Source organism: Lissotriton helveticus, chromosome 4_1, assembly GCF_964261635.1.
Source record: "Lissotriton helveticus chromosome 4_1, aLisHel1.1, whole genome shotgun sequence".
Taxonomy (NCBI): domain Eukaryota; kingdom Metazoa; phylum Chordata; class Amphibia; order Caudata; family Salamandridae; genus Lissotriton; species Lissotriton helveticus.
In genome coordinates, this window is record NC_136063.1 from 38,381,119 (window position 1) to 38,407,402 (window position 26,284).

General features: G+C 45.7%; 1 protein-coding gene across 1 annotated transcript in view; it reads left to right on the forward strand.

Annotated features, from left to right (window-relative positions):
* Window positions 1-20,291, forward strand: part of LOC144828313 (verrucotoxin subunit beta-like) — a 78,556-nt gene extending 58,265 nt beyond the window's left edge. Inside the window, exons 5-6 of the mRNA XM_078686401.1 lie at window positions 4,389-4,424; window positions 18,873-20,291. Coding sequence (XP_078542527.1) covers window positions 4,389-4,424; window positions 18,873-19,537 — 701 coding nt within the window. The 3' untranslated portion in view covers window positions 19,538-20,291. The remainder of the gene's footprint in view (window positions 1-4,388; window positions 4,425-18,872) is intronic.
* Window positions 20,292-26,284: the final 5,993 nt, after the last annotated feature.

The following is a 26,284-nucleotide window of genomic DNA, read 5'->3' on the forward strand; positions in this document are numbered from 1 at the left end:
GCACTTTGTGTCTGTCAGCCACTTCGTTATAAACGTGACCAGCGCTCCTCCCTCCATAATCCGCCCTCTAGAAGCAACATCATTAGCACCTGTGGAATACTTCGCCTTTCTCGTTCACTCTCAATTACTCTGACTCCCATGATGCACCAATAATATCTGCATGTTAACGTGACTGGAATCTACCTGAATTTCGTGCTAATGTATTTTTCTGCACAGACATTAAACAACACTTTTTTGTGAAACAATCATGCTCGTTTACCATAAACATGTTTGTATTGTATTATTGACATTATATCAAGTCAAGTCCCTTCCTCTGGCAATTATGGGTACCACACTCACTCCCTATGTTAATAATTTTCTTTCAGCTGTGTCAATCATGGGTGGACTATCGCTGTTGTTCACTCAATCTATTACAACAAGCACCTAAAGTCATCCATCAAATAAGCAAAGATTATGTGATCGGCTGGATACATGATCAGAAATGAATAATCTTCATTTTCCTTTTGTAGTACTGAAGCCCCGGTGGGGGGTGGGGGGTAACGGGCAGTGCGAAATATAAATTACATTGAGCAGTAGCCCTTGATGTAACGGAGTATGGCCAGTGCCACCCCTATAGAAAATTAAGAGCTTCCCTATCCCCACCTACATGTACTGCTTAAAGTAATGCGAGTCTGCGTCATCATGGCTTGTGTCTGTTTTTCTTGGGTGCAAGCTGACTGAGCTGGCATTATGCCGGCTACCACAAGTTCACGTACAAGTAATTTATTTCGCAAAACTAGAGAAAAAAGAAGACTGGTGTACTCTCTGACTCTCTAACTAACAACACGTTTTTCAGCCTCCAATTGAAAAACAACACCAATTGGTCAATCTTCAAACCCATGACAGAACTTGAGGTTTTCAATATTATTGCGAAACTAAAGCCCACTTCCCACACCAAAGATCCCCTCCCTGCTAAAATAGATAGTACATAACCTTAACCACATTATTACCCTGTATTGGATAAAAATCATCAATTCCTCTCTCGCCTCCGGTTGTGTTCCAGAGTCCCTTTAACTAGGACAAATCACACCCAGTCCCAAGAATGCCAGGGCTGACCTGAATGATCTCAGCAACCTCAGACCTATCTCCAACCTCCCATTCCTAGCCAAAACCATGGAAAAATGCATAATACAACAACTCAACCGACATATTGAGGACTCCAACTTATTTGACTCCTTCCAATCAGGGTTCAGAAAAGGCTGCAGCACTGAACTGCCACGCTTAATATCACAGATGACATCCATAGAACCTTAGATGATGGTGATGCATGCATACTTACCCTACTTCAACAAATCAAAATCAAGTCTTGCCTTTCAAAACCCACACCGGTCTCTCTTGGCGTACCCCAGGGCGCAGTCCTCTCCCCGTCACTGTTCACTCTCTTCATGGAACCCCTTTCTATCATCTTGAAGCAAGCTGGAATCAAATTCCACCTCTATGCAGATGACACGCAACTCAACAACAAAATTAAATCTCCTAGTGACATTTGACATCTCAATGTCACACTGTGTATTATTCAATCCTGTTTTAACTTTAACCATCTGAAATTAAACCCCACCAAAACAGAAATGATCTTGTTCTCCCCCAAAAGTAACCAACTCCCTATCAAAGACTGGATCACCGACCAGAAGGCTCAAACTGTACTCTCACTCTCTCAAATTTGGCTAAATTCCTAGGATTCACCCTGGATAAAGACTTGTCAATGAAGGAACACATCAAAAACTCAGTCAAATGAGCGATGTACACACTAAAACACCTAAAAAAAATCAAACCATTCATTCCATCATAAGGGTAAAAAGTGACTATTCCCACTGCAATTACTGTAACAGTAGGGAAAGTGTTGGATAGCGTACGGATAAAAATTAATATTCCACTCCAGTGAGTGCAACAGTAGGGAAATTGTTGGATAGCGAAGGGGTAAAAAATAATATTCCCACTGCAGTGAGTGCAACAGTAGGGAAATTGTTGGAAAGCGTAGGGGAAAACATTTATATTACGACTCCAGTGAGTGCAACAATAGGGAAAGTGCTGGATAGCGAAGGGGGAAAAAAATACTATTCCCACTCCACTGAGTGCAACTTTAATTTGTTTTCAAATATTATAAATGTATAAAAATGAATTATAAATATATACATACACCTACAACATCATAAAAAACATGGTATTATAAAATAAAATACTAACATTTTTATACATTTTTAAACTTACATTTTGCACTTTGAGTGCAACAGTAGGGAAATTATAGAATTTCATAAGGGTAAAAAGTGACTATTCCCACTGCAATTACTGTAACAGTAGGGAAAATGTTGCATAGCAGATGGGAAAAAATTACTATTCCTACTCAAGAGTGTGCAACTCTAGAAAAAGTGTTGGGTAGCATAAGTGTAAAAATTACTATTCCCACTCCAGCAAGTGCAACAGTAGGGAAGGTGTTAGATAGCAGATGGAAATAAATTACTATTCCCACTCCAGAGAATAAAACACTAGATAAAGTGTTGGATAGCGTAGGTGTAAAAATTACTATTACCACTCCAGAGAGTTCAACAGTAGGGAAAATAGTGGATAGCGAAGGGTAAAAAATTACTATTACCACTCCAGTGAGTACAACAGTAGGTAAAGTGTTGGATAGCTTAGGGGCAAACATTACTGTTCCCACTCCAGTGGGTGCAACAGTAGGGAAAGTGTTGGAGAGCGAAGGGTAAAAAATTACTATTCCCACTCCAGAGAGTGCAATAGTAGGGAAAGTGTTGGATAGCGAAGGGTAAAAATTACTATTCCCACTCCAATGTGTGCAACAGTAGGGAAAGTGTTGGATAGGGTAGGTGTAAACATTACTATTCCCACTCCAGAGAGTGCTACAGTAGGGTAAGTGTTGAATAACAGAGGAGAAAAAAAATACTTTTTCCACTCCAAAGAGTTAAACAGTAGGGAAAGTGTTGAATAGAAGAGGGTTCAAATGAAAATTTCCCAAAAATAAAAATGAAAATACCAACTACAACACCATATTTCCCTATAAATGCACAAACAACTCCTACATAATTGACACGATTAACATATTTACCAAATCATTAATTATAATTAACAAACAAATAATAATTAATAATAAATAAATTACCACAAACACTTTAAAATAAAAATATTAAATAAATAGTAATAAATACAAATTATTAGTTATTTTATTCAAATTTAATTACTTCCCACCCTCTTCCCCTATAAACCCACAACCCACTCCTTAAAAAAATAACACAATTAACATAATAATCAATTAATACATTTTGATAACCATGTAATAATTAATTAATACAAATAATTAACATAATTATCATTTAATAAAAAATATTCCTTAATTAATGAATCAAAAAATACTAACAAATACAAATTATTAATTACTTTATTAAAATTATATCACTTCCCACCGTATTCCCCTAAAAACCCACAACATGCCGCAGAACTAAAATATGCAAAATTTTATTACCATAAAATGAATCACTTCTAAAAATTTCACACATACATTAAAAAAACAGCTATACTTACACAAAAAAATTAGATCACATTCTTTTAACCCGATGTTCTGTCTGTGCACCATACTGCAATAGTAAAAGGCAACAATTTTGAAAATATAGTTCCACCAAACAGATGTTAACAGTATTTTGGGGGCAGGAAACTGCTAAGAGAAGCAGACGGGGAACAAGCAATGGTAAATGCATCAAAAAATGCTGCAGTCAATAGAAATGGAGGAAAGGCAAGGGGCACACACAGGAAGCAATGATAAGCCAGGAAAGAGAGGAGGCGGGATGTAAATCCCTTTTAAGTTTATATTAAAAACAATACCTTTCAAAAGCACATCACAATCACTGTGCAGGCGAATCCTAAAAAGGGAAACTCAATTTAAAAACAGAATATTTATTTCACTAGTATTCACTGTATTGTGAACTCTGTAACCTCAGTCGGTTCGTTTTACGTCTTTGGCACCTCCCTTCCCTCCTTGTCACTCGGTAACTTTGCTACAAATCTGGGTTAGCCACGCTCCTCCTGGAGCAACGCGGGTCTTCAGACTTCTCGTCAGTAAGTGGCGTCTCTGCCTTCTCTCTATCTCGCGCTCCACAGGTATTTCGGGTTCCTTCCTATTCGGTAGCGCAGTTGGCATCCAAGCTCCTCACCCTGGTTACCTTGTTGGTGTTTCTCCTCGATCTCCAGCTCCTCCCCCTTTAAGAGTTCCTCTCCTACTGGTCCTTCATCGCTTTCAATGTCTCCTCCGTGAAACAACAATTGTCCTTTATTTGTTTTTTTCTGTCCCGTTTGTTTCTTGTCTTCATCTCTTATCAGCCTTCCTCTGGTTTGTTTTGCAGGATCCATTTTGGTGCCAGATCAACAAAGCTGTTTGGGTAAGTCATTTGTTGACCCCCCCTTCGTGGGTCCACTGGACAGCATCCTAACAAAAAGCCTGAACAAAGTTCATCTAAGAAGTACTTTTCATCTTCGAACAGGTTTTACTGAGCCTCTGCAAAGCTTTCTATTACTTTTGGAAAGAAGGGTAAATTAGAGCCTGAGTGGATATCACTTAAAACCTATTTTTAAGGTCTACTCGAGGCATGCTGTATCTATTCTGTGAGGTAAGTGTAAGCTCAGTGCAGGGGGTTCTATTTAGTGCCGCTCGATATTGTGTGCTTTTTACTGGTCACTTAGTTGTATTTGTCCCTCCTTGCTTTCCACCCTTGTGGACTGTCCCTGTTACATGCATGCTTACTCTGTTCCTAATATATGTGTTTGTCGGTGCGCTATTTATTTGCTCCTTTTCAGGTTCAGAATAGCAACAAAGATGCAACAAAGATGCACCCGTCAAACTGGAACACAAGTTTAGTTATTCATTGTTCTGCTTTTCGCAGTCCGCAGAGCTTAAGTACGTAGTTACGGGTTTCCATGAAGCCATGAGCATTTGCAGCCCCACCCACTCCTCCTTGCGCCAGATACTTCTTTGGCGTCCCTCAACCCTCCCACCACGTTACTTGCTTGTTGTGAGCTCTCTAAGCTGGATTCAGGATAGTGCAGCCGCTCACACGCCTAGAATAAACATAAAACAGACGTTTGCTTACTTTGATGTCCTCCTTCGGGCCCACAGACACTAGGATTCTCCCCGATAGGATGTGGCCATAATCCCCTTCCGCCACGTTACTTGTTTCACCGAGCCTGCTTTGCTTGGGGAGGTGTGCAAAAGCGCGTCAGGCACAGCACTGGTTTGTTTGGGTACGCGATCGCTACTAGTAGCTTGCTTGTGTTTCTCATCATGGTTCAAAACTGTTTGTTACTTTCAAAGTAGCTGCATTTGTGTTATATGACCAGTTGTAACTTTACTGGGTCTTCCCTATTCATTACGCTGTAGTTTATTTGCATTGTGTGTTGGTCACGCGTGCTGCAATGCACATTAGGATCAGCTCACGTCATGTTTTTGGTTAAATTGTGAGCTTGTTTAAAAGGCTTTTTTTTACCTCAGTTACTGCTTTCCCCTCCCACCCACTGTGTCTCCTTGTGCTGCTCCCGTCACCTCACTCTCTGCCCCGTCCCTGCTTTTTAGTTTTCGAAAAAGCGTTCACCCTTCCCACCCAGGGCTGGACTGGCCTTAACGGGCACTGGGCATTTCCCCGGTGGGCCACCAGGGTGAGGGCCGGTTTTGGACCCATGGGGGCTGTTTTTGTTACGGGCCGGTTTTGAAGCATAGCTGCAATATTGGCCATCTGTAACAGAAACGTCCGAAACAGGCTCTGGCAAACAGTTCGGCCTCCCCCTCTACCCCTCCTCCTCCTAGGTACCAGCTGTGCTCTTTTCCAGGGCCGGTTTCTGTTACCTGTCCGGCCCTATTCCCACACCGCCCTCGGGTGCTTACAGACAGATCTGCATTGTGTAGGTGTATAATGTAAATAAACACATTAAAACAAAATCACATGTTTGTGTCCCACACAGCCAGCCTGTGGCTCCTCCGTGGACAGATAGATGTACAGGCAGGTCAGAAGACAGGGTGCACTGTGTCCGCTCTGACTGCAGTGCATCCCTGCATACACCTTGGAATGTGTGATTTTTCGAAGGGACGCCACTACTGACAGCGTCTTCTGTGCACCACTTTCAGTATGGAACATTGACCAAGTGTCCTTTGTGTCTGGGTTCGTGGACATCTGCCACAATGCAGGAATGTGGAATGACTGGCTACAACTTTTCATCACAGTGCAGATGCCACTGTCTGCATGACAAAGGAGCATGTATGAAAAAAATCTCCAGACATGATAACCGGTACTTGCACTGCAATTTATTTCCTGCGATTCTTTTTAAGTGAAGGTCAGGATATGCATGAGTCCATGAGCCAGTGGGTTGTGCATGTTCAAGGAGAGTTCATATCATGTAGAGGATAACATACCATTAGGGAGTACTTCATTTTATTTCTTTGTCCATGATATAGAGCCACACTCTGAAATAATCCCCAGCTGGAAAAGAAAACTACTCACTTTTCACCTCTTTTTCCTTATACACAGGTGCCACAAGGTCCCATAGAGTGTTTTTTTAACACCCAAAGACACAGATCTGGAGCTTAGCTACTATCTATTTGTGTTTTTTAAGTCACCAAAAACGCAATGTTATACACCCAGTTCAAAGCCACACAATTCATTACACATGATTGACGCCACATACATCCAATTCACACCACAGAATTCCACATCATGCCACAAAATTTAATAGCAGACTACAAAATTAAACTCTGCTGCAGACCACTGCACAACACAAAATACCATTCCACATAATTACACTCCATACCACAAATTCCCACTCCACATAATTACAGTAAACTCAATGCCATATAATTACGGTCCACATATATTTCCACTGCACATCATGCCACATAATTCCACTCTGCACCACACAATTCCACGCCTCACCATTCCACATCCAACAATTCCAATCCAACCTACATAATCCCACTACACACCACATACATACTCTCCATAACACATGGGTATAAGACATTCTCATTTACAACACTAATAGCTCTAACTCAAGCAGACCTGAGAACTATTGCATTTCCAATGCGTTTCTCAGTAGAAGGAAGTCTAAAGTAGGATATCTTCGGCAGTTCCAGGGTAGTATCTCATGAAAAGAAGTGTCAAGTTTGTACTGTATGCTGTAACTGAAGTGCATACATGTTTAACAAGCATTTACAATGCAATGGTTTTGCCTTTGTTAAAGTTAGAGCTGTTGGCATTGCTCTTGACATTTTTATTTGTTTTTTTAACATAAATAAATGGCATTGTCATTTACAATGCCACTAGCTTTATCTCTCGCAAATGACACACGCAGAGCCCCCCCCACACACACACCCACCCAGCCTCCCACACACACAGCCACACAAAGCTTCCCACATACACAGATACTCAGCTTTTCATCCTTACGAAGTTGATAAACCGCACAGCTTTAAGTTAGGAAACAACAAACAGCTTCCAGGTGTCAATAGCGCTAAGAGGCCTAACTGGGGTCAATACAGCGCTCTACAAATACACATTATGCGAAGCAAATACATTTCGAAATGTGTGAATTCACAATTAGAAACTGACCCTTTTGCTGTCCAGTGTTCAGTGCTGGCTGGAAATGAGGCCAAATGCATGGCCACAGTTTCAAATCCGAAGAGCCCACTCAGGATTTTGTCCTTAACAGGTCGATAACATGCCTACCCTTGAGGTAGGAAACACTAAACATCTATAATGTGTCAATAGCGCTAGGGGGATACATTGGGGTCAACTTAGCGCTCTACAAATACACGCTTTGTGAAGTAAAAACGTCGAATTTGTGAATGTATCACTAGTGCCTACTGTTTTCCAGTGGTCCATGCTGGATGTGAAGCAGGACATGTGCACCCCCCACCCCCAACTCACACAACATGAGACCGAGACGTGTCACCTCGCTTGTTACAACAATCTTCTCACTGTAGATTAGCACGAAAATGCGCTAAACATGTGGTAATCGTGGTGGTAACGCACGTTATCAATTACCTCATCACGTCGCAAAAATGTCAGCGTTAACAGCAACAGAAAGTGGCGGTAAAATTAAATACTCCACGCATAAATGCGGAAACTTGCATTGTTTGATTCCTGCTTTTCATTCACCAGTCACGTGGGAGAAGGCTAAAGCAGGGTTAATAACGCTAAGCACACATTTCACCTTATGTAGTATCTATAAACGAGGACGCACATATTTAAAACAGTAGTCTATCGTTGAGATAGCGCAACTCGGTCGCTGAGGGTTCAAGGCGCTTTTACAGGCACTTTGAGTGCAGAAGTCAACAGAAAAAATTAACTAAACTGCTGTAAGCAAATCTGAGGGACCCACCAGGTAGCAAGTTGAAATATCCATTAACCCACTAAGCTCTCCAACTAGCGCAAAGATACAATTCAGCTCATACTGGGCACTATAAAAGCACAGCAAATATTACTCGTGTTGTGTCCTACCTTCCAAGCCCAGCAGCAGCAGTAAAATAGTGGGAGGGAGGGGGGGGGCGGGAAAGGAACGAACAGCGGGAGGGGGGGGGGCGGGAAAGGAACGAACAGCGGGAGGGGGGGCGGGAAAGGGTAATCAAAAAGCAGAGGGGCGACAAACAAATGCAGTGACGAAAAAAGGCAAAGAACAACAGGGGTCTTGACTCACAACTCAGCAAGGCTGAGCCAAACTATAGTATTTAAACAAAACATATGCCAGTGCTGAGAACTACCGTCAGTAAACTGAACGATTGTGGGGAAAGTGCTGTTATGAATGTAACATCAACAACTCTCTTCAAGATTTGAGAAAAAACAAATTTTAATTACTTGTTAAAGTTTCTTCATTTTTTGAATGCAAATGTTTGTGCATGGAAATACAAACTTCGTATAAATACAATATAAACAAACACAAATAGTACTGTGATTTTTACACTTGCACACTTCATCCATTCGTTGGCCAAACATTCACACACATACACTCACTCAACAGAAAAAATGCTAGGTCTCGGTGTCAAGGATTGAATGTAATAGGTTGAACACTCTAAAAAAATATATTTTTCTTTGTTCGTCAAAATTGTAACATTTATAACTCCGAAAGGGTTTCAAAGTCCTCTTGTTGTTGGCTATTTGTTATTTGAAGTAAAAATATATTGAGTGACACGAGACCACTGTGGTCTACGCGTTTCAAACCCCGTAATTTGGAGGGGTTCTCCTCAGGACCAAGATGGCACTGCAAAACATAAGTAAAAAGAAAGACGGCTTTAAAATGGACACCTGCGCTAAGAGACAAGTTCCCTGTCTAAGACACTGGCAACACTGCCCTACCTGAATTCCTTTGCTTAGGGCTCAGACTTGTGGTCAAAGCGGAATGTACTTCCAGTCGAAATGCTTGCGAGGGCTGGGGAGAATGAAACAACAGTCACACGCTGACATTGCACATATCATACAACCACTTTCACTGATTGTGTTTCAGCGACCTGTGTGGGGCTTACCTAATTGGGAGGCATTTCTGACGGTGAAGAATTATGCATGCGTCCTTCCTCTGGGTGCGAGTCCCCTGTTGGATTCTTACCGCTGTGTGTGACAAAAAGCTCAAGTTAAGCTTGGGTTCTGGGCGCGCGTTTAGCGTTTTAGTCCATATTAGCGATGCGGAACGTACCATTCGGTTTCTGTGTCAATCTCCAAAAGCGGGAGGGCCGAGTACTTCGCCTTGGCTGGTTCAACTGTGTGTAAGGGCTTGTCAGTTGTATCCTGGGTCGAGTAGCTCCTCCCCCTAGGGGATTCTGGGAGTTGGAGTTCAGGTGGCGAAATGGATGCACTGCTGGGGTTGAAGCAAAACGTGACGAAAAAAGGGACGGAGGGCGGGCGACAAAAGCCGTGACGAAAAAAGGGGCGGCTGACGAAAGAAGGGGGCGGGACTTAAAAAAAGGCACGGGAACGCCCCCGATTCACGTCCGGACGGGCAAAGAGTGACGGACAGCAATGTCTGCCAATGGCTAGCCTCCATTTATGGAGCTAGCCAATGGGAGCAGGGGGCGAGTCCCTGTTCCCCACTGTAAGACATAAGGTTTTCCTAGCGCATGCGTACTTCGTACGCATTTTGCTAGGCAAAACCTAAAAAGTTTAGAGTGAATGGGTTTTAAGAACAAGCATTTGCAATGCAATAGGTCTCACAGTTGTGGGAGTTTGAGATATTGGCATTGTAAATGACCATGCTTTTTATTTGTTTTTTGAAAACCTGCAAGGGATGTGTAAAACAACACTTTGTACTTATAGTCCTTGAGTACGAGAAGCTAGGCTGTCGGTAAAAAGAGCGCAGTTATTGCCAGTCCCGCTTCTCTTAAGCAATGACTATAAGTAAAAAGTGCTTGTTTGCGCACTGCCTGCAAGTTTTCAAAACACATAAATAACAAGCATTGGCATAGCCAGTAGGTCTCGCCTTTGGGACCTTAGAAGTGTTTGGCCATGCAACAGTTGATGTTGTTGCACCAAGGATATTGTACTGCATATCTAAATACTTATAAGGCCCCAAAGGCGAGACCTATTGGCTATGCCAATGCTTGTTTCCTGTTGATTTCACTGATATTGCCCAAGCATTATCTTGAAGCGAACACAAATGCATGTTGTCTCCCATAACATACCAAGACAGCGTGCCTTCACAACTTCAAAATTGGTCTAACTTGCAAATGTGGGCCACTTTTTCAGTTATCTTGTTCACTAATGCGGCCCAACTTTATTTTAGCACCTGGCCCTATTTTTTGTCTCAGTTCGACCCTGTCTGCAGGCAATCCCTGCATCAAAACGCAGACGCAACACGACACAGAAGCAAAGCTAGGACGTACCATTCTGACACCTACTAAATACCTGTTTAGCGGAATAAACGGATACAGTGCATTATTGCTATAATATAATGCAATATATGATGAAATAAGAGATGCAGTAAATAAATGTAAGACTATGATGCAAAGTAGTGCACAGCAGTGCAATAAAACCATTTAGTGAGTACAAGTAGAAGGAAAGGCCTGGCTAGTCACGTGCAGCACTCCCTCCCCCAATGCTTCATTCTGCTGATGGCTTTGCTTCTGACCTTACTGGTAGAATGGTCTCCTGTAGATTGAGCCTAATGTTGCTGAGCCTGGGCCTCAGTCATGTGCTGGTGGTACCCCAGCGCTTCAGAGCCTTTCTACTGGGTCTGGCTCATGATGTGCAGGGCATAGCATTTGGAGCAAGACAAGACCTTTACTGGGCCCAAATGCTTAAGAACTCTGATGCTCATTGTAGGTCTTGCCACACTTGCCAGGCAAGTTTTAAGAGTTGGAGGAAGTGAAAAGCTCCCCTCCAACCTTTCCCTGTAGTCAGCACCCCTTTTGAAAGAGTGGGTATTGACATTGTGGGGCCTCTGGATCCCAAGACAGCAATGGGCAACAGGTTCATCCTGGTCTTGGTGGACCATGCCACCCGGTACCCTGAAGCCATCCTTCCCTGGACTCCATGGTGGGTTGTGCATGTATGTGGATTTTCTTCTGTGTGGGGTTCCCCAGAGAGGTGGTGTCCGACCGTGATTCCAACTTCATATCTGAGTATATGAAGTCCCTGTGGCAGGAGTGTGGTGGTACCTACAATTTCACCACTCCTTACCTCCCCCAAGGTAATGGGCTGGTTGAGAGATTCAACCGGATCCTGAAGGGCATTATTATAGGTCTTTGGTGAACCCATGAGGGGTAAGTGGACGTCCTCTTACCATGCCTCTTTGCTTACAGGGAGTTACTGCAGAAGTCCTTGGGGTTCAGTCCTTTTGAGCTCCTGAATGGGCACCCTGTGAGAGGACCTTTATGTCTGGTCAAAGAAGGCTGGGAAAAAACACAGTTAACCTCCCCAGGATGTATATAGCTACATGCTGGCCTTCAGGAACCAGACTAAGGGCTTCAGGCAACACGCTCAGGTGAATCTGGAAGCCAGCCAGGAAGAGATTAAACAGTGGTATGATCAGAATGCCACTCTGATCGAGTTTCAGCCTGGCAAGAAAGTGTGGGTGATGGCACTAGTGGAGCTTTGTGCACTCCAAGATAAATGGATCGGGCCATTTGAGGTGGTGGAGCGCAAGCGTAAAGTCACCTATCTGGTGGACTTGCAGTCTCCAAGGAACTCGTTGCGGGTCCTACGTGTGAACCTCCTTAAGCCCCACTTGGAGAAGTGGGCATGCTCCTGGCTATAGATGCTGGAATAGAGGAGGATACTGAGCCTCTTCCTGACCTCCTGTCTGCTAAGGAACATGAAGGGTCAGCGGACGGTGTAACCCTCTCCCCCACCCTGACAGCAAAATGACTGCCGCCACCTGTTGGGACAGTTCCTCCCCATTTGCGTGTTATACTGAACGTCCTTAATACCGCTGTACTGGAATCCACAGAACTGGAAACACGCCATGGTGACCTCTCTTCTAAAGAAGCCCGCCACGGACCCCGACATACTTTCCAACTACCGACCTAACTACCTTCTACCGGCCTTCTCTAAAATTCTGGAGAAACACATCCATTCCCATCTTTCCCAGTTTGTTGAAACCAACAAAATCCTCCACCCATTGCAATCTGGTTTTAGAGCTAGTTTTTCATAGAAACAACACCTTTAGGTTTTAAGGAAAGTCTGCGTCACCATCTGGATGTTGGAGATACTGTTCCTCTCATACTGTAAGACCTCAGCGCAGCATTTGACACTGTCTCTCACCCCAAGTGATGCTGAGGTCACTTAGCATCTGTGACTCAGCCTTAGATTGTCTCATCTCTTTTTAGCTAAACGCAACTTTCAAATTTACTCCGCCACTGCTAGTTTTGACATTCACCTCTCATCCTATGGGGTGCCCCAAGGCTCCATTCTTGGGCCTCTGCTTTTCAACCTGTACATCAGACCGCTTCCCAATATAGCCAAAGATGCTGGACTAACTCTGTTTACATACGCCGATGACTCCCAGATTATCTTCTCTCTCTCTAACACCAATTCTAGCACAACCTCTCCCCTTCAATTAGGTGTCAGGAAAATTCCCTCCTGGATGAATCAGAGCCATCTGAAACTTAATGGCGATAAAACCGAGGTCCTGATCCTTGGCAGGAACAAAGATCCATGGGGCACACTACACTGCCCCGAAGAGATGGGTGCTCTCCCTCAGCCATCCAGCATTGTTCGCAACTTAGGCGTAACCCTTGATAATTCACTGATCATGCACCACCAGGCAGTCAAGGTTACTGCCATTTGCTTTACTATCCTTAAATGGCTTAGGAAGATAATCTGGATGCTGCCAGTTGCTACCCAGAGTACAGTAGTTCCCAAACTTTCCTGGCGATCGGATGAATGCTGTTTTAATTCCATTTATTTATTAGAGTGCTTGTGGATACACGATTTTTTGTTTTTACGTCTTGTGAGTACATCAGTATTCAAAAGATTGAGGGCCCTGGGGGGCCGATATTTAAAAAAAAGTTATGCCAGAAACCTTCGCGGGAGTGTACTCAACAACTTCCCAAAGTTTAATGGCGATCGGATGAATGGTATTTTAATTCTATTTCTTTATTCGAGTGTTTGAAGATACACAATTTTTTTGTATTTCCATCTTGTGCGTACATCAGTATTCGAAAGATTATGAGGGCCCTGGGGGACCGATATTTAAAAAACATGTATGCCAGAAACCTTCGCGGGAGTGTACTCAACAACTTCCAAATGTTTGATGGCGATCGGATGAATGATGTAGTAATGCATAAAGGACAAACAGACAGACATACATTTGTTTTTATATATATATATAGATTTGTTTCTGGCAACCAAAGAACATGACGAACCCGGATTCCTCAGACTCGTGGAAACCATGTACTACTTTGAACTCAGTCACTTGTGCTTGCTCATTTGGTCACAGAGATTCACAGAGGAAACAGTTGAGCGTGTTTACAATAATAATTTATTGCACAGTTTTTCTTCTAGTGTAAAATATATGTGCTGAGACAACTGTTAAACAATAGCAGAGATATATGGTCATCAGTACAGTGAATAAAAAGGGATAGTACCGTTCTTCCATTTTGTAATAGTCATGACCACAAACATGAATATAAAATGCATTTATAAAATAAAGCGCATACTCCTACGATGCCTGTCTAGATGTACCTAAGTGTACCTAGCATGTGAGTAGGTACGAAAGAAGCCAAGAATCCCACTAGGATTTAGTCGAACCCCATTACCTTGGTAAAGGGAGAGTGGGACACACCTCAACCGGATGGTTAGACCACTGTCAGCTGGAGCGACTGCATGCAGCGTCTCTGGTCAGGTTGTCGGCCTGGAAGTCTCGGTTCGCTCTGCCTAATGCTAGCAAGAGGTGCTGTATTTATACTAAAGGCATAGTCTTTTTGTCTTATGTTAGCTATTGTTGGCTATGAGGATGATGTATAGGATGAACCGTTTACGTAGATATTAGGAAGGTAGTGTGTAGCCCGTGCCTGGTTTCCAAGTATCCTAATGAATTATTCATACTGGATGAGCACATCGATTATTACAGGAGGAAAACCCCTCATTCTGCACCCAAGCCACAGTCTACATAAGGTTCAGCCCTCAGAGCCTCATATTGTCGAAGATAGGGAACTAATGTAGGTGAAAGATTGTCTATATTAGGGCATCTCAACCATGCCTATATTAGGGTATCTATACAAAACATATCACCACCTAGAACATCCCTCCGACTACCAATTAGCTAAAAAAATCATATCCTGGAAAGCAGCAGGTATAAAGAACAGTAGGGAGATCTTGCATTATTTAAATTCTTTAGGGTCAGACATGATTTTTCTCCAGGAGACCTAGTGTGTAGGTGAACTGATTTAACCCCTTCGCCGCGGGGCTATTTTCCCCGTGTTGTGGGGGGAGGGGGTCCGCGCGCTGTGGCGCGGTGCTCGTGACAAGGTCAGCTCGTCATGCAGCACAGTGGAGCTGTGCTCATGACGTGCTGAGCTCATCACGACTCTGCCCACTCAATGGAACGCCCCCGCACAGGAGGGGAATTATCCCCGCGTGGGCGTTCCGCTGTAGTTCTGACGAGCTCAGCTCGTCATCAACACAGTGCCACTGTGCCTCGTCATGAGCGCCGAAGGTGTTAAGATGATTTTATAATTTAAGATGGTAAAGCAACATCCTCAAGGAGGGGGCATGCAAAGGGGGTGGCATGTCTACTGTCTAATAGATACAATGGATATATGAATGTCACAAAGATCCAAGTAATTTATTCTTGGCAGTAACTTCATCTAATCTTGATGGAGATCAACGAACACCCCTGTTAATGCTGATAAACGCTTCTACTCCTCCTGAGGCTACTTGTGATGTTCTTTTAAGTGAGGATTTTTCTTTTTTTTAAAACATGTATAATAAGGAGTTTCCCCAACATATAACCCTGGTTGGGCTTTTAAGCTGTAAAAAATCTAATTTTGCCTCGGATCAACTATGGGAGAAAGAAGGAGGACGCCATGCCGATACCACAAGCTCTCTAACCATTCGGCTATTCATTCCTGTTTGATAAACAAAGCACAGGCTTATATTATTTGGAATCTGCTGCATGGAGTCCACAGTTTTTGGATACTGCTGAGGCAGGGCATTCTACCTCTAGATTCCCTCCTAGCTAAACGGTTTGGTTAATCTGCGAGCTGTAACCTGTGTAAAATTGGTCTCCAAGGTATTCATCATGTTTTATTTATTTGTCCTGCTGTGTTATTATGCCAAATGGAATGGCTGAAGCCAATATGTTTGGAGTTATCTATCCTCTCCGCATCAGCAGTACTACAATCACTTTATGCTCCTCTAAATGAAATATTGTGTAACAGACTTTTTTTTACTTTTCAAGTGCTTTTTAAAATCATATCAAGGTGCTGTAGTTAGTATGTTGTAAAGGTTGATGGGGTTCCTTAGTGGATATATTTTTAGGTCTCGCGACCTATCGATGCGCATGCGCATCGAGCGGAGCAAGAATTCAAGTGGCGAAAATCTTCATGAAACCACCAGCTTTTTGCTGGCGTTTTCATGAAGTTCATGTGAACCACGTGTTCAAACATGAACGCGCATCAGCCTCCCTCCATTTGCCGCACAGCACATCAAAGGGCTTCGCCCAGCGTGCACTCTGCAGCTTCTCGGCTTCTCCTCCCCTAATTACGCCGCACACAGCCTTCCTTGCATTTCTCCTCCCCCTCCCCAGCCAGCTTCCCCCAGGCCGTGTTCCCTCATCCCTCGCACCCCCTCCTCCTTCAGCTTGAGCTGCGTGAACACAAGGGGCACTATATTGTTTTGACCTCAGAATTACCATACTACTAGTGTGACTAGCTCAGTTTTTATTCAAGTACTGTAAAGTGTCTGTCTTCTGTGTTTTGTTTTTAATCGTAGTTACAGTATTGACAACAATTTTCTTGTGTCTTTAGATTTCACGGGGAATTTCATTCTGGGACAGAGTCCCATCCGGGTTTGAAACAATTTGCCTTCCTCATGGTTCTCGACAAACTACAGTGCTCCCAGGGGATCAGTTACGAGTTCAAGCCCCTTTTACCTCAGAAAACGGCTGACGAAAGCCTGAACTACATTGCCCTTAAACTTGGACGTGGTGTCATAAACAACGAGCGCTCACAATTTTGCTCCGAGTCTCTTATATATATATATATATACTATATATTATATATATATATACCTCTTATATAAATACCACATTGTCTCTGCATTGTTGCACCGACCGTCCCCTGGGCGTCTCTCTGTTTTCGATGGTCAGGCACGTGACCGCGTGAGAGCGCAGCAAGCTGCAAAGCGCCAAGAAGCCCGGTGAATGGCAGTGCGGTGCTTTCCAAATGCCACCTGACGTAACACTCACGGAACAGACATTAGACCAAGTGGACCGTCCAGGGGATGAAAAACAGCCTCCGAACAAGACACCATCAAGCAAAGAGGTTCCAGGTAGACAAAACACAACTTCATGCATCTAACAAAAGCACACATTGGAATGTAAAACATAACTAGACATAAGCAAACAGAGGGCATTATGACGTAAGAATCATGCCTAGATATTAACTAGCATTGACAAAGCCAATAGCTCTACCCGTTGGGACCTATTTTCTTTGCTAATTGTGTTAGCCATGCTGCGCAGCTAAAGCATTTAAAACAACAACAAAACTTCTGACTCGGACATCTGCGTCTCTTTGTGCGCACACAACGCATTCCAAGAACAATAGTTTACCACGGAACCAGAAGTTATGTTGTTTTCAAACAAGGGGAAGGTGCCCCTTGCCAAAGAGTTTGCCCAACTTAAGTCTGTCAGGGACAAGATGGACGATGGTGGTTGCGTCATCTTCTACACGACCAACACGCCCTGCAGCGGCCGCTGCTTTGGAGAAGGGCCATTTGACATTATCCGCCCCCTTAATGAAGCACCTTTTCACGATTGGAAAAATAAGGAAAACATAGATATGTATTTTGTTTACACAAATACCCACTTTCCACAGAGTCACTTGGAGAAACTGGACAAAGACAAAAGAGCCCTGGAATATGAGAACTTCAAGGCATGCACTAGAAACGGCTTTCAAGGGCTGAATGAAAACCAACCTGGAAAGGCTTACTTAATTTACCAGTGTGACAATAATAAATGCACAAGCTGTGACAAGAACAACGATTTTTGCGTTGCGTTCAAGCCTCTCTAGAAGAAGAAAGTAGTGGCATTTGAGTTCACTTCTGAGGGAATAGGGAAACAGGGCTAGATTTATGTAAAGGTCACGCAGCGCAGCGTGGCAAGTGAGGTTGCTGCACTACATTGTGTGAGGCTTTGCCCTCTTCCTATGTGTTCCGCAGAATGCAGCACACATAAAAAGAGGAAACAAGCATTGGCATTGCTAATAGGTCTCGCTTGTGGGACCTTATAAGTATTTAGTTTTGCAGCACAATATCCTTGTTGCATAATCGGATATTGTGCTGCTAAACTAAATACTTATACGGTCCCACAAGCGAGACCTTTTGGCAATGCCAATGCTTGTTTTATGTATTAGTCGTTTATATTGTTCTATTGAAATTCTGTGGTATATCAATTTTTTTTTCTATTCAATATATATTTCTGGCATGAAAGACATTTTATACTTCATTCTGTGTAACATGCTGCTGCTTGTTGGAATTTTGTTAAATGATTGTTTTTTAGAAACTTGGCTATCTTCTATGATTGTCAGCCATCGTGTTGGGGTGGAATATTTTACGGAGTATTTAATTGCAAATTCAAATCTTATCTCATTTATGTGCATGTAATTTTGTGATTTTATGTGGACCTCTTCGGTGTTCTGTAATCATAAATAACATAAACCTGAACTTGAACTACATAGCATACAGTGTAGTTAGGTCGATGCGGCAGTCACAATAATACTGTAATGTGATGGATCCATTGGGACTCTGTGCACCACTACAACATGACACTTCCGCTAAATACTAAACTCACACTGGCTCGTGCGCAGAACCACTCTGCACACACAATTCCAAAATCATTGTAGAAACAGTTATAGGCCAGAGGCACTGGCTTTGCCAATTGTTGCTGTGCATGCGAGGGCAGCGAGAAATGTGTATGATGATGGGTGCAGAAGATGTATGTTGAATAGAATGCCCCGCTCTTTCACAATCCTGGAAGCCGCCCCGCCCTTCAGCACTTCATGTTGTAGAGATGAGAAACTGCACTTCTTTGCCATTCTTGGCACTTGTGAAAGGCAGCCTGTGTGACCTGTGTGATTTGTGTGTGATCTGTGTGTCTGCGTGTGTGACCTCTCTGTGACCTGCTCTCTCTTCTCTTCCCAGGGACCCGTGAGCTGAGGATCGTCCTGGTCGGGAGGACGGGAGCAGGGAAAAGTGCGACCGGAAACAGCATCCTGGGGCGGGAAGAGTTCGACTCCAGACCGTCTTTACATGCAGTGACAAGTGAATGCGAGAAAGGGTCCTGTGTGAGGCACGGACAAAAGATTGTGGTCGTCGACACCACTGGGCTGTTCGACCCCATGGTTTCAAATTCAGTGATCTCTCGAGAGGTCGATAGATGTGTGGTGATGTCGGCCCCCGGGCCCCACGCCTTCGTCCTGGTGCTCCAGGCCAGTCGCTTCACCCCGGAGGAGGCGTACGCCATCCGGGACATCCAGACTCTGTTCGGAGAAAGGGCCTCGCGGTTCACGCTGGTCCTGTTCACACGGATGGATGAGCTGGAGGCGGATGGAGTCACCCTGGCAGAGCACATCGGAGGCGCAGATCCCGGCCTGAGAGCTGTGCTTGGGGCCTGCGGGGGCTGCTGGCTGGGCTTCAACAACCGGGCTCAGGGGGAGAAGCGGGAGCAGCAGGTGGAGGCGCTTATCTCACTGGTCCAGGGGATGGTGCAGGAGAACGGGCGCTCCTACTACACCAATAAGAGGTTTCAGAAGGCGGAGGAGACCCCGAATAAAATTGCGAGATTTGATAAGTGGTGGAAACCTTAGTGAACTAATGCCCTTCCAAGAGGTTAACACAAAGGTACAGGTTTACAAGCCCCTTGTGCCACTTTTTCCATGTTAAAAGGGACGCAAAAGTGGAGCAAGGGGCTTGTAAATCTGCCCCAAAGTTTCTGCAAACATTTTTTTTTAAAATAAAGGTTGCCTTAAGGAGTGGCGCATTAGGAGCGCTGGAAGCGACGTTCAGCTCCATATTCAAATAACCCAAAAACAGCAGAGAATACAAGAAAACTGCCGCTTCATTCTCTTTTATTGTCACTGTAAAACAACTTGGGCTTACACGTATTCACTGCCACATCCAACGCCTACTTAATTTTCCTCTGTAAATGGAATTAAGGAATTAAAAAGAAAGGAGTGACCTTGCGGTCTGAGGCCTCAACACCAAGCCCCCTCTCCCCCCCCCCCCCCCATTACAGTGAAATTAAAAGATGTGAATCTAAACTTGTGAGCCGGACCTTAGCAAGACAACCCCATGTATTCTTTACAAACTATGTGGAACTTTTAGCTAAGCACTTATTATTTTTATGTCAATGTGCATGTCTAGGTAGGATGTGTTTCCCAAGGCATGGGACAATCATGGATGCACGAATACCCTGAAAGTACAGCACCAGTAGTGTGCAATAACTACGCTTTCATGTAATTCTCGCAACGCCATGTACTCTGACCTGGAACTCTTAATGACAATTCGAATGCACCTGTTTTGTAAAATTTGTAATAAAAATACCTTGAAATAAAAAATAAAAAAAAACATGCTCGATCTTTGCCTTGTCCTTGCCAACGGCTCCATTACGCATGCGCCGCAGCTGGCTCGGCTAACCGACAGCACCTGCGCTTGCTAATGACTTGCTTCATGGAGTTTCACTGACGCCAAGCCATAGGGAGGGCTGTGATTCATGGTCTCAGGTACTGACCTTCGAGGCGAACCCTTCAGCACTTGACCAAGAAACCTGTCATTCTGAGTTTATCCTCCTGTGCATCAAGGGATACATACCCATAATGCAGCTGTCAAAGAACGTTAAAAACAAGCATTGGCAAAGCCAATAGGTCTTGCCTATGTTCGCCCTATTGGCTTTGGCAATGGGTGGGTGGGGGGGCGGATAATAAGCTGATGTTCGAGGCATGTGGGCTGCTGAATTCATATCTACAGCATAGATCGCCGCCTAGTGTTGGGTCCGGATGATTGCACATTGTTGTCCTGGAAGAGTCTTCGAAGTATCACGAGATAGGTGGCTCCTCCCCTGGACTACAGTGCGCATGGGCATCGACTCCATCATCAGATTGTTTTTTTCCACCATTGGGTTCGGATGTAATTTCGTTATCTCCAGTTCGGAATCGACAAACTTTTTCGAGGCCCAAAAGGCCTTTTTTCAAACCGTCGGTATTGTTTGCGTTCGGTGCCCGGTTCTGTCCCGACTCGGAAAGTCGGATATCCAGGGAGTCGTGTGACTCAGCGGTGATCGAGGCCCAGTCGACGCAGCAAGACTTCGACGGCGCGACATGGAACGGAGCCCGTTCAAGAAGTGTCCCGTGTGTGGATCGAAGTATCCACACATCGACGTCCACCCGGTGTGCAACAAGTGCCTGTCGCCGGACCATGATGAAGCCAGCTGTATGGCTTGTGCCAGATTTCGTTCGAAGAAGACGATTCGGCGCGTGGCGCGCATGGAGGCCCGGCAGTCGGCTTCGGCACCGGTGGACATCTTCGACGAAGAAGAAGCAGGCGGCAAGAGGTTCGACTACAGATTTCACCTCCAACGGTGGACATAGACTACGAGGCGGATGTCGAAGGCCAAGACGTAGAAGAAGTCCGGCCCGGCTACGGACACTTCAGCGGAACCACCATTGTCGAAAATGAAACTGAAACCATCGGTATCGACACCAACAAAGATGGCCGACGCACCATCGAAACCGAAGGCATCTGCTCCCCCGTCGACTCCATCGTCTTCCGAGGTGACAAAGATGGCCGACGCGCCATTTAAACCGAAGGCATCTGCTCCCCCGTCGACTCCATCGTCTTCCGAGGTGTCGGGACAATCGAAGCCGAAGAAAGCTATCGACCCGGTCAAGGCGCCAAAGGTGGTCAAGGCCGTCGAGCCGACAACCAAGAAGGCAGTCGACTCAAAGTCGAGCAAGACCGTCGATTCGAAGTCCAAAACGGCCATCGATCCGAAGTCAGGCAAGGGCGTTGAGCAGAAGACTGGGACCCCAAAGCCAGCTGTCAAGGCCGCCGACCCCAAACCGTTGGCGTCAACGTCTGTGGCCAAGGACGGAGGTCGTAGCGCCCCTGAGCAGGATGCTCCTATGCCTGGGTCGGACCGACCGAAGTCATCGACGCTCGGGTCTTCTCCTGTGGGTGGACCGAGGTCAACTGTCGGGTCGACAAAACCGTCCGCTTCCTTTACGAAGCAGGTCTCGGACTCCCTCAAGCGCATTAGGGACAAGGCTTCAGGGTCGGAACCAAAGACACCTTCCACCCCGAAGCAAGCTGTCCCGACGCCAAAGACTTCGACGCCGATCCTCTTCACATTGCCGCCAAAGGTGGCGCCGAAGGCCTTCGCACCACGGTCCGTGCCCAAGGACTCTGTGGTATCGAAGCCTACTCACCCGGATGGGAGCTTGCAGCATCAACCACCCTTACTAGGGGAGCAGTCGGAGCATTTCATCGATGCCGACACCGGGAAGCTTACGCTTTACAAAAGGAAAATCACGGCATCGCAGCCTTTGGAGGCATACACAATTCCTCTGAAGCGCAAAAGGCCTGCTCCAGATTCACCGGTCTTGGTTGAACCAATTGTTCCACAGATTCCGACACTTGCCACACCCTCACCCACCTACTCTGATGGAGAGGATGCTGGGGAACAGGACAAGGAGTACAATTTTCCTGCCAACACAGAGCCTGATGAACAACAGGACTCCTGGGTAGAGGCAGGTGACCAAGGGGATCAGCACACCGTCCATGACCCGCAGGTGTACAACGTCAAGACCTCCCCCACTGAGGATTCTGCGGCATTCAATGCCTTGATTGAGAGGGCAGCTAAAAACCACGACGTTGAGCTGCATGCTGACCCTGTGAAGGTGGACTTCCTCTTCGACACTTTCTCAACTGCCGAAAAGACTGTCAAGACTCTTCCAATGTTGAAGGGGGTCCTTAAGCATGCTGCGGACATTTTTAAGGAACCCACACGGTCAAGGGTAGTCAACCCTAGAATTGAGAAAAAATACAGACCGGCACCTGGCGATCCTAACTACATCAAGGCCAGTTGCCATTGGACTCTTTGGTAGTTTCTAATGCCCGCAAAAGGGCGAATTTGCAGACCACCGGTGAAGCTCCTCCCCCAGACAAAGAATCTAAAGTGCTGGAGGCATCAGGAAAGAGAGTAGCAGCTCAGGCGGCCAATATCTGGCGTATCTCAAACACGCAAGCACTATTAGCTAGATACGACAGGGCACACTACGACACCCTAGAGACCCTGTTGCAGCATCTGCCAGATCAATATAAGGAGGCAGGGGAGATGCTTATCCAGGAAGGGAAGCTCATCTCGAACGCTTCAATCAAATGTGCACTAGATGTTGCGGACACTGCAGCAGGGGCGATTAACACCAGTGTGATGCTGAGACGTCAAGCATGGCTTAGGATCTCCGGGTTTAAGCCGGAAATACAAACTACCATCCTTAACCAGCCAGTAAACCCTGACAGATTATTTGGTCCTGAGGTGGACACCACCCTGGAAAAAATAAAGAAAGATACCGAGACTGCCAAGTCCATGGGGGCACTCCAGTCCCAACAGTTTCGGGGGAGCACTTTTCGTCGCTCAAGCAATAGAGGTGTTTCCAGGGGCCAAATGTCACAGCAAACTCAATTCAACAAAGGTGGGGTGCAATCCTCTTACACAAAGCAGAGTAGAGGTGGATACCGCGGCAACAGCACCAAGGGCAGAGGCAGGGGCAACAACAACTCCCGTTCCTCCGCCACCAACAAACAGTGACTCCGTGTCATTGCCCCCCGACCATCCAACACCTGTCTGGGGGAGACTCCAGCAGTTCCTGCCAGTCTGGAAATCCATCACCACAGACAGGTGGGTCAGGAAACTTATCCAGTTAGGCTATTGTTTGGAGCTAACATCCACTCCACCCAACATGCCACCAAGACACCGTCCTATGTCCACAAAGCATTTGCACTTATTGCAGCAGGAGGTTCTGGTCATGCTGCAAAAAGGCGCAATAAAGCTCGTGCCAGTGGAGGAAGAAGGCACAGGAGTGTATTCCCTGTACTTCTTAATCCCAAAGAAGGACGGGTCCCTCAGACCTATTCTGGACCTAAGGCCCCTAAACATGTACATTCTCTCGGAACACTTCCACATGCTAACACTGCAGCAGGTTCTTCCATTGCTCAATCAGGGAGACTTCCTCGCAACCTTGGATCTCAAGGATGCTTACTTTCACATCCCACTCCATCCATCCCACAGGAAATACCTCAGGATCACCATTCAGAATCGGCATTACCAGTTCAAGGTCCTCCCCTTTGGAGTGACCACAGTGCCCAGGGTGTTCACAAAGTGCCTGGCGACGGTGGCGGCGCACCCCAGGAGACAAAACATCCATGTCTATCCTTATCTGGACGACTGGCTGGTTCAGGCAAAGTCAGCCCAGCAGTGCGCCGCCAATATGTCCCACACTATTCACCTTCTTCACGGTCTGGGCTTCTCACTAAACTATCCGAAGTCGCACCTTCAGCTAGCCCATGTGCGGCAGTACCTGGGCGCCACGATAGATACCTTGGCAGCCACGGCTCAGCCAAATTCGGTGAGGATCGACAACATCCAGTTGCTAATCCAAAAGTTCAGACCACAACACTCACTTCCAGCGAGAGTGTTCATGCAGTTGATAGGCATGATGGCCTCCTGCATCTTCATAGTCCCGCACGCACGGTTGCATATGCGTCCACTCCAAGAATGCTTGGCACATCAGTGGACTCAAGCTCAAGGACAATTGAAAAACCTAGTGTTGGTGACCGGTCGGGCATTCAACTCTCTGCATTGGTGGAATCCACACAACCTTTGCAAGGGCCGACCGTTCCAAGAGACTGTGCCACAGATTATCCTGATGACGGACGCATCTCTCCAGGGATGGGGAGCTCATGTGCTCCACTATACGGTGCAGGGACTATGGACGACGCAGCAAAAGAAGATGCACATCAACTACCTAGAGCTAATGGCGATCTTCATGGCACTCAAGTCCTTCAAAGTACATCTGTGCAACAAAGTTGTGTTGATCCGGACAGACAACATGACGGTAATGTACTACATCCAAAAGCAGGGAGGCACACACTCTCCACAGTTGTCTCATCTGGCTCAGAGCATGTGGAAGTGGGCCATTCAGAGCAACATCTTCCTCATGGCGGAACACCTCCCAGGCAAGGATAATCAGATGGCGGATCTGCTCAGCAGGTACAGCCACCAAATGCACGAGTGGGAGTTACATCCATCAGTACTCCACCCGTACTTCCAGCAGTGGGGTCATCCAGAGATAGACCTGTTTGCCACAAGGGAAAACGCAAAATGCCAAAGCTTTACCGCCAGGTTCCCTCACCCACAGTCGCTGGGCAATGCGATATGGATGAACTGGTCAGGCAGATTTGCATATGCTTTTCCCCCAGCACCTCTCATACCGCTGGTGGCACGAAATCTAAAGCAACACTCGATGACGCTCATCCTGGTTGCTCCAACCTGGGCACGCCAACCATGGTACACCACGTTTCTAGAACTCTCCGTGGTACCGCATCAAAGGCTGCACCTCACACCCAGGCTCTTGACGCAGAACCATGGCGACATTCAGCATCCAGATCCGCAACAGCTCAATCTGGCGATCTGGCTCCTGAGGTCTTAGAGTTTGGCTACCTTAATTTGCCTCCTGAATGCATGGATATCATCCGGGAGGCACGTAAGCCCACTACCAGAGCTTGCTATGCAGCGAAATGGAAGCGGTTTGTCATTTACTGTACTGAACACAACATCAACCCGCTAGATGCATCCATTCCTAATATCATCTGCTATTTGTTGCATCTTTACAAATGCAATCTAGCATATGCTTCCATTCGGATACACTTATCCGCCATAGCGGCTTATCTCCAAAACAGGCAGCATCTCTCTGTTTTCAGGGTGCCTGCTGTTAAAGCCTTCCTAGAAGGGCTAAAGCGGGTCATCCCTCCCAGGACCCCGCCAGCTCCTGCGTGGAACCTCAATGTGGTCCTCACCAGGTTGAAGGGCCCACTTTTTGAGCCTCTACATTCCTGTGAGATTCAGTTCTTGACATGGAAAGTGGCTTTCCTCATTGCCATTACGTCTCTACGGCGTGTTAGTGAGCTACAAGCGCTCACGGTACAAGAGCCATTTATTCAAATTCACTCCAACAGGGTGGTGCTGCGCACTAACCCTAAATTTCTTCCTAAGGTGGTTTAGCAGTTTCATGTCAATCAGACCATCGAACTGCCCGCATTCTTTCAGAACCCTGAGACAGTAGCAGAAAGAATGCTCCACACCCTCGATGTCAAAAGGGCGTTAATGTACTACATTGATAGGACCTAAGACTTTCGAAAGACACAACAGCTCTTCGTTGCCTTTTCAGCCCAGCACAAAGACAACCCCATTTCCAAAGCAGGGATAGCCCGGTGGATCGTTAAGTGTATTCAGATTTGCTATCACAAGGCTAAGCGCACTTTAACGGTCCCCCCCAGAG